Raw genomic sequence first — 13774 nt, forward strand, 5'->3', positions numbered from 1 at the left:
CAGATACAAAAAGACCAATCCCTTTTTCTAATTCCAGCTATTGGCTGTTCTGTCTTCGTTCTGTCTGATGTGTCGCCTGACTTTCTCTCTGCGTTTTCAACTCATTCAGTTACACTGAACTCAGAGTCTCAGCTGTCTGAGGGCATTAAATCCTCCTTAAATCCGTCTCGCCTCCCTTTTCTGCATGTCTGAGGACTGAAGTAGCTGTAATGATTTCAATCAGGGCGTGACGGAGGCTTTCACCTGGACACGCCTGATCAGTGACTTCGTTGAGTGGTTTTTACCTGATACGTCTTATGGTTTGTTTCACACCTGGAAAGTAGCTGCAGGAAACTGATGGGTAAAGGGCGGGCACTTTCAAAAACTATTTAGCAGGTGATTGGATGAACCATCTGTCTATCATCGTCTATCAAGGGCTAACTTCAACCAATCAGATCGACTGTAGAGCCAGCGGTAAATCAAACTTCTACTTCTTGGTCAAGAGAAGAGCAAAAACATGTTTTCCGCTGGGAAAAGCCTTCTGTTGCTCTTCCTTTTACTAAATATGCTCTCCAGTTGCGATATAACGGAGGCTATAGGAACTATAATAACCTCTTGAGGTGAAGCCATTGATGCCATTGATCTTTGTTTTGGAGGAGGCTGAATCGAAAATGTGGCAAAAGTCTAAAATCAGGAGAAACAATGCTTCATCCTGGAAAACCATCCTGACAGCAGAGTATCGGTGCCCCATGTACGTAAATGCAGTGCCGTAATCACCGGAAAAGCTGTGAAAAGTCGAGCACAAAAGCTCGACACTCGCTCGCTCGTCAGGTTGACTTTGGAGGCTTCAGAGGCAGAGATGGATGATGGATGAATGGATGATTAAAGAAAGTACAGCCGTCCTCAAACCCATACAACGTCCTGAACCTCTTTGGTGGCATAATCTTCCTTCGGTCTGTTTATCTGAATGCTCAGCGCCACTCGGAGTTTCACCAACATGTTGCACCATCACCTGTCATCCAAAGCTCTGGGAGTACAACAGGAAGCAAAACTGCCAAGAACAGGAACATACTGCGACTACAGATAGACTTTGGGGAAGCAGATTTTTAAAGCAGGAGCGCTTTGAGACATTTCTAATGATATTTTGACAGATTTGGGGGTTTTTTCCCCCGTCCATGAATACATGTCACTGCTGGAATCCACCGGAACTGAGTGAATCCAAGCTGCATAAACACACTTAATGTTGCTGGTGCTTTTCTCACAGCTTAACAGTTAACAGGATGCATGTGGGGGGAAAAAAAGCAAACCTCCCTGGGTTTTACAGCTCTGTGTTGGTTGAAAGTCATTGTTATGTGATGCTGCATGTGTTAATTGATTTCATTGCACCGGCTCACATTGTGCTCCGCCGCTGTTGTCTTGTAATCTGATGGCTGGAAGCTGCTAAATTCTCCAAGCAGGCAGCCAAAATCACCGCCATCATCGCCATCATCGTTATCTCCAGCTTCCATTTTACTCTTTCTCTCCATCCTCTCAGCTGTCCTCCAGCTCCGCCTGCCAAAAACCTCCATCTCACACATTTCCTGCCTTCTCCGCGTCCTCACATGCATCCCCCTCCTCCTCCTTCCCCTTCTGTCCACACATCCTGACATTTGTGCTGCCACAGTGTGTAGACGTGAGCAGCTGGTTGTTCAGAGGATTTCTGGCTATTTTTTTTTTTTTCTTTGGTGAATGCAGTCGCGCAGCTATGCTGGTGTTTTTATGTTTGTCTTTGTTAAATACACATCTGTCTCAGCTGTCGGAGGAGGGCACAAAGACTGACTGATGGAGATCATTAGGAGGCTCTAAAATGCGTTTTGTCTCATCTGACTTTTCCCAGTGAGTCGTCGTGTAAAAACACGATCCCTGACGTCTGTGTGAGGTTGTTTTAACTGTACATTACATCTCAGGGTCAAAGATTTATGAGCTGTGACACACAACCAGGTAAAAGCTTTGTCTCGTATCCCAATGTTTCACGTAACGTAAAGTCCATTAATCCACATGATAATTCATAATATCAACTCAGTTTGGCTGTCTGTGGATGATTAATTATTCAGCGGGAGATTTGCTGAGCATGCATTCGCGCTGCCTCCCACTCATTCAGACGAGCACCGCCGGCGAGTGTGTAGCCCCGTTATCCAACACCATTTTACTTCAGTGTGTAAAAAAAAAAAAAAAGGATGTCATGGATTTGAAAGTACTGAATCACTACCTCGTGTTCAAACCAAAAACAAAGAGCTGCATGGAATCGTTTTTTTTCTGTAGAAGCTTCACAACAGGTAACAACATCAATCGCGTGAAGCGTTTAGTTCCATAATAACGAGCTTTATGTGAGCTGGGAAACAGAAGAAGGGTTAAAATCAATCAGCCTTTCAAACAAAACTCTTAAGGAATACACCGCTCGATTTCAAACATGCCGGCAGCGTTAAAAGAAGCCTCTTAAAAAGGATGTATTGGTTTTCTTCCTGGAGGAGAGCGGCCCTGCAGAGAGACGTTATAATGGACTCACAGCACAAAACAACACAAAACATGGATGGGAACTTCTGAAAGCGCTGCAGCAGCATAATCCACTACCACCATGTGTCATTATGCAGGACGTACATGTACAATACCGCAGATCTGTGGACAAACTTCAGCAAGATGCAGGAAGAAGGCGCCCTTAATGTAGAAAGACTCAAATTAAGGTCATTGGAGTCACATCTCTGCAATTAACACTTTCATGTGAACCGTAATCATGAATTTAGTTATGTACGCTCTACCGCTACCCCTTTATGTGCCATAATCACAATCTTTTCATATTCCTATTCATTAACCGCGTTGACCTGCAGAGAGCACAAATTTGTAATGCCGTAGAAACGAAAATAGTTTATGATGAAGTCCATAGTGTTGGTCGGCCGGCTGAAAGGATTCCAAGGCTCTCTGATTATAAGTTACAAAAATGTAACCTCCATGAAGCTACATGAAGTGGAAATTAACATTTTTTGCCAACAGTTTCTGAGCACAACATCGCTCTACGCTGGTACGTTTATAAATGTCACCAGACATTAAAGAGGACGAAAAAAAACCAACAAGGTTTTACAGAACCAGTCTCTCATGACATTTCTCGTCCGGAGGATCAGGATTTGGAACAAAAGTCTGTCGAGTAGAAAGACTAGTAGCAGGAAAGTCGACCTTTCTGTGGATCAGATTCAACTTCTCGGCTCTGAAAGGTTTTTTTTTTTAAACTCGCTTCTTTGTGGCGTAATCCAGAGCCACCGAAGAAAACGTGTCAAAACATCCAGTGACTTCTACAAAACAACAGTCAGAATGTTTCTAACAATCAATACTTCCAGCTGAGGTTCAAGAGGGCGAAAGTTTAACACGTCATGTTCTGAACGAGCTACGAGTGTTTGAAACATACAGATTTTTGGTTTTTAGGGACATAACGTCAATATCTACACTTTCCCGCTTCATGCCCTTTGGCTGTATCAGATATCTGATATCTAAAGTTAAGCATAGATGCCAAGAAGGCTTAGAGATGAACTGACATTCATCTCAAACTGCCTCCTGAGGTGCCACTAAAGGACTGAATGCCACCAACTCACTCCTCTCCAGTTTAACTATGAAGGAGTTACTTGTGGGGACTTTTTTTGTGACGTTAATGCAACAGGGTGAGAGCAGCTCCAGCAAATTTAACACATGTAGTCAAACAGAAGGTGTTAGCTGATCCCTGATCAGTACAAGCACCAGTGAGTGGGTGTTCAGGATGCTGAGCAGATCTTTAGTCTTGCTCTTAGTTTATCTTTGCAAATTATCCAGAAGTTTGTTAGCTAGCATGCTAAATTAAACTGCTTCAGGTGAACCACCACAGATGTTTTATTCAGACTTTTATAAAGGATCCACTCTGAAGGCAGGTTTTCCGTGAAGCAGTCATGACTAATTATGAATTGAGAAGCTCCGACTGTTCCCAGAATAAAAGATGTTTACATGTAAACGAGGCCACACCGTCGTTAATGACACCCACAGATTGATTCTTATTTCTGTGTCAGCTACACTTCAGTCAAGAGACGAGTCATTTCTGCGATGTGCTCATCTCCGCAGAGAGTAAAAAACCCTTCACGTGTTACAGGTGTCATTCATGCTGCGGTAGCGAAGACTATCACTGCCACGCGACGAGACTCCCATGAGCCTCGGCGCCTGTCAGCGTGACAGACAGCCCTGCTGCTGATTGAGAGCATTCAAAAGCCAGATTCTGAAGGGCATGAAATGTTTTGCCGAGTTGAAAATGAACCTCCTCACTTCATTAAAGAGCAGCAGGCAGGCAACCTGCGGTAACCATCCATCTGCAGTCGCACTTGTTGTCTGCGCGGGGAAGATTTCACCGACGCCGCCATCAATCTGTCATATCTGCACCAATCTGTTATTTTCTGGTACTAACTGTTCTAATTGAGCTTCTCTGTTGTGGCTGCTCTCACTCAAACTGCCTCATCTGCAGACATTTCAGGAGGAACTTTGCTACATTTCTCTGAATGTCTTTCAACACCCGTTTAATGAGCGGAGACGGGTGCACAGATCCAGTTTTCTCATCTAACATTAAAGGGAGATTATGTAACATTTTCAAGGAAGAAATACAACTTTCTTCCCATCAGAAATGAAAGTTGAATTCGGAAGATATTAAATGCACATTTGTTCAATTCGATACACCCAGTGATTTCACTGATAGAGCCCTAATGGTTACATTATACCAGTAGCTTATGGTGGATTATGCTAATGTTAGCAAAGTAGCAAATTATCCTGTAATTACCACAAGTCGCCACAGAGGGAGATTTACTTGAAATAGCACATTGGCTGACTTTAAACCTGCAGTGTGGGACTTTTGTTCCGACCTTCAGCTCTGGCGAACCACTAACTGCTGGCCGACGTCACCTGCCAACGTAGGAAAGTCACCACACGCAGCCAACACTTTCAGGTACACTATGAAACTCAGAGAGATTCATCTGGTGGTGAACGGCTGTGTAAACTGATTCTGCTCAAATGTCTTTGATATGTAAATGTCTCACACTGCAGGTTTAAGTGTTAAACTCAGTGGACAGAAGAAGATTTGGATAAAAGAAGAACCAGAAGAATAAACCAGTGTGTTGTCTGTCTACAGGTGTTCAGACTCAACAGGGAGTCGATTTTAAAGCAGAGTATGATCGAGTTTAAAGACACAGTAAATACCTTCAGGCTACAAATGCTCAAACAGAAGAGATACATGCAGTAAGTTTCTTGAGTTTTGAGTTAAGTCTTAATCTGAGCTGTCACACAGAAATACATATTCCAATAATCAGTGCTAACACAAAAATCACTGCAGCATTCAAATCTGTCATGATGGGATCAGTCATGATCTATCTGCAGATGTTTCTGTCTGACTGACCGCCATGCAAACAGATTCCCCTGCAGATTTGTCTTCAACGGGCCAATCACAGCCGTTTATCTTATACAGGTAAAGTATGATTTGATGACGTCATTGCTATTAAGTTTGTGTGAATCAATAAGACAAACACGCAGACGCTCATCATCACCATCATCTGTGCTGCTGCACATGAACAAGTGCAAAGTTCCCAATTTTAGCTTCAGCTGTTTCCCTTTAAATTCCAGATTAAAATGCCAGTTAATGTCACGCTGTTGTTTCACGTCTTATTTGTCCTGAGGGGTTCGGTTCTGTTTTCCTTATCCTTCCAGAAACATCTGTCTTCATATTGAGTTCAGTGTGAGGTCTGTGAGCCAGCACAGCTGCAGTCCTCACAGTTCGCATGAAGCAGTGAGGGATTTAGTGCCTTGCTCAAGGGCATTTTTGACGTCAAGAAAAAAATAAAAAGTGTTTCTCATTCACTTGTGCTTCGGTCTCCTGACACAGACGTTTTTTTTTTTTTTCCCTGAACATCGACGTGACGAAACACATCGCACAAATATATTCTGCATCCCATCCTGCAGATAATTTGTTTGTGAGTGCTATTCGGCACAACGGCACGAGAAAATGTGAGCACAATTCTCCAGAGCCGGTGTAGCAGCAGGTTCCCAGACAGCTCCTGTAACCCTGACAGCTGAGAAGAGAGAGAAACCTGACTCCTCCAAACAGTTCCCACAGGGGGCCGAGCCAAAGAGCAGCAGCAGTCAATCAAGCATGCAGTCAAAACTTCTTCTGCTGCGCTGCTGCTCTGCTCATCGTCCCCGCCGCGTATTTAAAGTCCCCCGAGGTGAATGCGGCAGATTGTCTAAAATGTAAATTGGACGTATCGGTGGTGCTGTACCTGGTTTATAACAGTGACACAGATCGGAAAAAATGTCTGGAGGCTGCAGCAATTTGTGGTTAAATATCTGCTCTGTCTGTATTCAGGCACTGCCTCATGAAACACACTCTAACACAAGCCAGACAAAATAATAAAAGCTCTGATTTTGGACACGACAAGCATTTTATTTATGATCCTCAGTAAACCACAGCTGAAGGCGCCAAAAAAAATGTACATTAATTCACAAAATGAGCCAGTTTGAGTTGAATTTATACTTGAGGAACATCAGAAAACGTTGAGGGTTCTCAGTGCCCCGTGACATCACTGTTGGGTGAGGTTACCACTTTTAATTGGTATTTTTTAATAAGTTAGCACGTAATAATCACGTGATGTCTCGTAACAGTCAACCTGTCAGTCTGAAGAGTCGTGCGTTTTGAATGTTGGTCTGGACGTTTATTTATTTACGAGGATACGTACGGTGTTACGCGGGACTGGGAGGAAATACTTCAATACAATCACGATACTTGGGTGCCCTTTTTTTACAAGAATTGCAATTTCTTGCTTGCTTTTTTAAACACAAAGCCGTGGGGGAAAGATGAATCATGCAGCTCCAGAGACTCTGTGCCATGACTCACAGTTTTAAAACCAGTGCACGTCACGTCGGTCACAGGGGTGCTCCCTGAAAAAGTGTCCAGAAGAGCAACACACGCCAAACATCTTAGAATCTGCATCTGCATTAATTCAGAGACATAGCAGCAACCTGCGGCAGTCCTTTCCTACAGCACTTGAATGCACCACATTGTTGCTGAATGTGACCCTGAACTGTGCTGCTGAGTCGCAGAATCAACAAACTCTCCTGTGTTATGAAATATGTGGCAGTCCGACATGTAACGCCAAAGCAACTGTAAACAGAAATCAGCCCTCTGAATCCAACAGCATCAGCAAGTACAGACAGAAACCCACCAGCAGCCACCATGTGGACTCTCACCTGTATCACACCAGTACAGAAACAGCCTGGCATGACTCAGCGCTCTGGATTTGCTCTGAATGTGGAAGCTTCGTTAAAGCTGCCTGCCACTGTTTACTTTTCCACGCTGCTCACTGTTTGCTCGCTCGCTCTGTCGTCGTGTTTGAAGCCGGCGTGAATGACATCAAAAATTCAAAGTCACCCTCCGTCACCCTTCCTCTTCCCCTCCCCCCTCTCACCTGATTCTGTCTGGCACTCTGTGGGTCTGGTTGCCGTCGCTTTGGCAGTTGCCGGCGTACTGCGAGCGGCTGGTGGATCCCTGGTCCCTCCGCAGTGCCATCGCCCCGTGGGTGAGCACAGAGACACCTTTGGCAATGCGCCTGCAGGATTAAGGAGAGAACAATGTGAGACAGAGACAGTGGGACATTTTCAAAAAAAGGTCTTTTTTCGACACTGCTGATGTCCAGGAAATATTCAGGACCGTCAGGGTTCCTCGCTGCTTGAATGAGTGCATACACAGTGACAATGGAAACGCAACAAGGCTAAAAGTTAACAGCACCGAACTTATGCAGAGAAATGAAAGCGCTCCTCTCCGCGGTACCTTAAAGCTGAACTGGGCAAATTTTAAAAGAACTCTCATCTCTGCAGTTTAAATTATGTGTGACTTCAACAAAATGAAAAGTAATTACGTCTCCACCGACTGAAACACTGTAGAATTGCCCAATTTCTACAAATGAGGTCCTGGTGGTGGGTGTGAGCGCTCCTCTGCTGCTCAGAGAGAGAAAAAAAAAGTGATGAATCGGACTAAAGAGCAGAATCCAAACTGTCTAATCATCGGCTCAAAAGTGGACTCATCAGAACAAGATCTTTCTCCTCTGGTCTTTGCTTCTGTGTGAATCCAGACCAGCTGAGTTGAGTGTGCTGAGAGGATTTCGGGGTATTAAATGGATACTCTAACATTCTGGGAAATGCATTTGTCTGATGTGTTGCTGGGAGTTAGTAGCTTGATGTCTGTGTGGTCCAGTGGAGAGAACAGAGCCACTGAAACAGAAACGAGGGGGGATATAGAAGCGATGGGAAATTCATATCTCCCAAAATCTATAACAGCTAACAGGCTGGTTAGCTATTCGTCCAGGTACCATCTAGGTTTCGATCGACCAGGTGAAGGTTTCGAAGGGTTGAGCAGAGACTTCAAACGTGTACGGAAATGTGAAAGACTTCCTGCGAGCTGATCAACTTGTTAGGGAAGAAGGTTGAGGAGATTTGGATGTCTTACGCTGAAACACTGATCGAGGAGATCAGAAGAACCGTTACAAGTGACAACATCGTAGTGCCAGATGAATTCTGAAGGCCAGGTCCAGATCAGAGAGTACTTAAACCCCACCAGACCCACAAGACTTGGTCGGACAAAGACATTACCACACATTTCTAATATGCCTGTCTTCTGCTGCGGTGATTTCTTGTGTGTTCTCTGGTGGCAGTCCTGGAATGATCACAGTTCCATTTGGACCATGTAACCCAAACTCTTCACCCTGTCCCAACAAGAATCTGGACACCATGCATCCGTACGTGAACCTGCAAAACAGTGAGGTGTGGCTGAGTTGTCATATTTCAGCCACTACCCATTGAAACTCGGGCAAAGGAGGCACTCAAAAACAAAAGGGTTAGGGGTAAAAACTGGTAATGGGGTTGAGCCCAAATGTCCAAACAAGGCTGCTCTTCACGAATCTATACATACGTTAAGATTCTTCTTGGTACTGGAATCTAAACAAGAAACAACCCACCCAAGTACCCGAGTACATAATATCTGTTAGAGACTACTTGTTTTGGGTTCGGGGTCAGATTGAAGACTTAATATTGGACTGGACGACTATAAAATACTTCATACTTGGTGAATTTTTAGGAAGGGGAACTATTTTTTGGCAAAACTCAAATTTTGGGGGCCAACAAGTAGAGAGCTGCAATATGTTGGTAAGAAAATGTCAAGAGTAGGGATGACTTGTATCTGTTCAACCGGTGTCTGTATCCATGTCCATCCCCTCTGTCCCAGCGTTTATTACGACTGAATTTACTCTAGTGAGCCTTAGTGTCTTATATATTGTATATATTGTATATGAGGTTATAAAGGCCACCTTGCACACCTGTATTTATATGATTGGACGTTACTTCTCAGCCGGTGAATGAGCTCCTGATGGAGAGTCATAAATAAAGCAGCTGTTGCCAGTAAACTAATCCGAGCACAACATCAATACAGCGCTGAACATCCCGTTTCAAGACGTATTTATGTGTGAAGCATCTTCCATTTCCAATAAATAAATATTAGCAGACTCTCTTGCTGTCTGTCTCTGAACAACTTAATAATAGATCAGGCTTTGATCTGCAGGAAGCTTTCGCACAAGCAAGAGACCGTTTAAAAGGCACTGCTTCTTAATATGGCAGTAAAAGTCGACTGTGATTTGTTATTCACCGCATAAAAACAAACACCAAACACTCCTCACATCGAATTATATATGTCGCTAAGATTAATTATGTAAAAATACACACTTAAGATCATCAGTATGATTCTTGCCGTAGCTCTGATTATCCGGCCGGCTGCAGCCAGGCAGGAAACGCTGTCTAATGATCTCATATCATAAAGCATTTCAATGGAGTCCTGCTTCCATAATTCAGCGCATTACCACTTCAAACAAGCTAACAGGACAAGACAAGAAGTGAGGCAGGACTGCTGAGAGGAGTTCAAAAGTTCAAAAGTGCCCTGCACTCGAATTCAGGGTGCCAAAAATTCTGTCTTCTTTCACGGGGAATTCATTCACAGTCACGGTGTCTTCAGGAGGAGCGGCAGGAGGTTCACAGCTTCCCACATGTTGCAACCATTTTTAAAAGTTGTGATGCTGCTGGTACCGAACATGAGCTGATGAGGCGGCGCTGCTCTCCAGGAGGGAGAACTAATGAAGGTGAGATGTGAATAAAAATGTTCTCGTGCATGCTCTGATTAATTTAATTTAATTTCACATGTGACCTAAAAAAGCTGACAGTGGTGCAGTGGAGTAAGACTTTACCCTCAACACAGCCAGCATGTCGTTAATAAAAAACTGCTGGTCCACATTATAAAATGTTTCTTGGCTCTCCGGAGATTCAGTCAGCAGCAGCAGCCGTCATAAAGCCCGCAGCAGAGAACACGCTGCTGCTGCAAATCAAACTGACTGTAATATAATATCCCAATAACATCCCTTTCACACTGGGCCTATTTTTAGCACTTTTACATGAACAATGCCTGAATATACATTCATGTTAATTCTGTTTGGAAAATGGCAGGAGGGGAGGCCGGGATCACGACGCCAGACTCATTTAAATACTTAATTGTAGGAATTTGGAGGACACAGCTGTCCTGTCCTCAGTATCCAATAATCACTGTGCGCTTGTCAATTGTGTAATGGTGCGTTCAGGCGATCCTTCATCAACTCAAGTTGGAAAACACCATATGACCAAGAAGAAGAGCCAAAACCAGTCTGTGTTTTGTGGGAATTAATCTGGGACTGGGAATTCAACGTGCAGGAACTGCTCGACTTGACTGTGAGTAAAATGCTCCATCAAAAGTTATTCACAAAAAGTGTTTCATCTCCCATTGAGCACTTATAAAAAGAGCAAAAACAGCTTCAGCTTTCTGCAAAATTATTGCTTTTAATCTTGACATTTCCATGAAAGACTGCACCTCATTCGTCTGGTGACGAGGGACCCATCTGCACCGGTCACATCCCTTTAACTATCCACCCTCGGTGTCCATCTGTGTTTCACAATGAACCGTGACGTTCTGCATGGTAGTGACAAGTATGCTGCTTTATTTGGGCTTTTCCTTACAGAGCATGGACGCCAATTTCACAAGCATAGATGCATTCTTCATGCTGCACCTCAACGAGTACGTGATGGTCAGTCGACAGCGATGGTGTGAAAACAGACTCTGCATGGAGCTGAGTGAGTAGCTTGATTGATTGTATCACCTTTTTGTGGAAAAGCTGAAAACTTGACGAACAAAAACCTAAAAGTCCCCCCGCTGCTTCAGATTTCTGTCGGAATAAAATTCAACAAGTACAAAATGTTCGTCTTCAAGCTGCATTATTGAAGAGTCTTCGTAAAGTGTCAAAAAAAATCTCTTCTAACCTGCCTCCCTCTGTTTTCTGTCATGACAAGGGTTGGATGTAACAGCAAAAATCAATAAATGATTCTACCTTTCACCTGGATTCACACAGTCAGTCTACTTAGATTAGATTAGATGAAAATTTAATGATCCCCGCGGTGAAATCAGGTCATCCCTGCAGCAGAGCACACATCACGGGGAGAGCAGGTGGTCGTAAAATGTTACCGTGCTGCAGGAGAGCCACACAGGAGCTGAACGCAGTGTGTACTACAGGGATGAAATAGAGAATGTGTATTTTCTCTCTGATGCTCATGTATTTTTAAAATCATGAGGTTGGATTTTCTGCAGCTTTAGGGCTCGGCACTGCAGAACTCAATTCAACTGAGAGAGAGAGAGAAAAGAAAGTAACACTGGGAACAGACGGGTTAACAGCTGGAGTAATCACACAGCATCCTGCACACGTGAACATCGATCAAAGTGGGACTATTATTATTATTATTATTATTATTATTATTTTACATTTTCTATGAGAAAAACAAAGGTTCACTGACTGCAGATCTGCAGGCGTCAGACAGACGAGCACTGCAGGTTCGGTGAATGTAGCCGTGAACTTTACGAGAGCGGGTGGAGTTGTAAAAGAGTGAAAAGGCCATTAAATTTACAGCGAGGCTGTGTTATCTTTGATGGAATAAATACTGCTGGCTTCGTTTCAGGGACTTTTCCAGTCAATCAGAAAACAACCCTGGTACTTGTAGGACACTGAGGGGTTTGGTTGCTGTGGCCTTGAGGAGTCCGGCTCATGTTAGCTAATGTTTGCAAACTTACAGAGATACAAAAGGTGGCAGTCGGGCCGGGCCAGCAGTACAGCGGCTTGTCAGCTGCCGAATGCTTGTAACTTTGAGGCTGTTGTTCTGTAGCAGCAGATCCTGAACCCTCTCCAGGCGAATTGTGGTTGCATGAATATAAATAAAAAGCTGTTCATACCGTCGTGGCTCGTCCCTCCAGCCCTGCGGCCGGATGGCGAACAAGGCCTTGGGCAGCCCCTCCAGGCCCAGGCCGGACAGGGCCGGTCCCACGGCGAACCACATGTGACTGGGCCCGGCCTGACCCGCCGCCCAGGCTGCCTTGAAAATCAGCTCAGCCTCCTCCAGAGAGCAGTACAGCAGACGGACCTGCAGGAGGAGAGGGAGGGAAAGGGACAGACGGAGCAGGAGAAGGAGAAGAAGGAATAGACAAGAATAGATTTGGGATCAATCAAAAAGAAATGACAGAGGCATAAACGAATGATTGAGATGTAGAGGAAGAAGGTGTAATTAGCAAAGAACGGATGTGATGGAAGAACAGCAGAGAGAGCAGGAAGAAAAAAAGAGAGGAGGGATGGAGGTGGAGGACAAAAGAGGCAAAAAAGTGAACATCCATCTCATTCCTCACCTCCTTGTTGTACGGTCACGTAATGTTCCCCCATGATTCCTTTACAATTATGGATTATATTCATTTATACATCAAAACACTTGGTGCACTTATAAATTAATGATTCTCTTTATTATTTCTCTTCTCTTTTTTTCTATTTCAACACAGGCAGCTGCACTTGAAAAATGGTGCCTATTGGTCTGTGTGCATTTCCCCTTCATACATTATTAAAAAGGGGGGGATTGAATGTGTGTGTGTGTGTGTGTGTGTGGGGGGGGGGGGGGTTAGATTAAAAAGACAACAAACATGGAGCCAGAGGAGGCTGAGAGGGGAGGAATGAGGCTGCAGTGTGTGTGTGTGTGTGTGTGTGTGTGTGTGTGTGTGTGTGTGTGTGTGTGTGGTTGCTGCTGAGGGTGCTTCAGATGATTGCTCAGAGGAAGCACTTGAGGGAAAATTTGCGCCACAGTTTGTAAGACAATTGCAGAGGTTATAAAACTGAAATTTGTCAAAACGTGAAATGCCTCGCTAACGGCGCTCTGATGGCAGCAGACGTGCCGTGTGTGTGTGTGTGTGTGTGTGTGTGTGTGTGTGTGTGTGTGTGTGTGTGTGTGTCCCGTCTCACGCCGCACATTCACTGGCGTTACTCGCGTCAGAGGGGACGGCGAGATGACGCCGGTGCCTCCCACTCAGCCGACAGCAGATGGAAGCGGGGTCGGCATGAGGTCCGAGCGAGCGCTCGATCCCTGTCAGCCGCGTCCTCTGAGCAGTCAGTATGTTTAGACCTCTTTGCACACAGAGATGCTGTTTGTTTGGCTTGAAGTTTGTCGCTCTATGAAATAAAAAGTGTTCCCCTTCCTCTCATCCTGAGGCAGAGGGAGCTCTGCTTCCCCCTGAAACAGGAGTGATTTGTTATAATTCCGTGCCATCAATCACTTCGTCAGTGCAGGTGACTCATTTCTCAAACGTTGGACGTCTCATTTAGGAAGAAAACATTTC

At 44.5% G+C, this 13774-nt stretch overlaps 1 protein-coding gene across 1 annotated transcript in view; it reads right to left on the reverse strand.

The window, feature by feature from the left end:
- Positions 1-13774, reverse strand: part of grin2da (glutamate receptor, ionotropic, N-methyl D-aspartate 2D, a) — a 195360-nt gene that overhangs the window by 91208 nt on the left and 90378 nt on the right. The window contains exons 5-6 of the mRNA XM_037094042.1: positions 12353-12540; positions 7473-7613 (exon numbers count right to left, since the gene is read on the reverse strand). Of these exons, the coding sequence (XP_036949937.1) occupies positions 7473-7613; positions 12353-12540 (329 nt within the window). The remainder of the gene's footprint in view (positions 1-7472; positions 7614-12352; positions 12541-13774) is intronic.

The sequence above is a fragment of the Acanthopagrus latus genome, chromosome 3, assembly GCF_904848185.1.
Source record: "Acanthopagrus latus isolate v.2019 chromosome 3, fAcaLat1.1, whole genome shotgun sequence".
In the NCBI taxonomy this organism is placed as follows: domain Eukaryota; kingdom Metazoa; phylum Chordata; class Actinopteri; order Spariformes; family Sparidae; genus Acanthopagrus; species Acanthopagrus latus.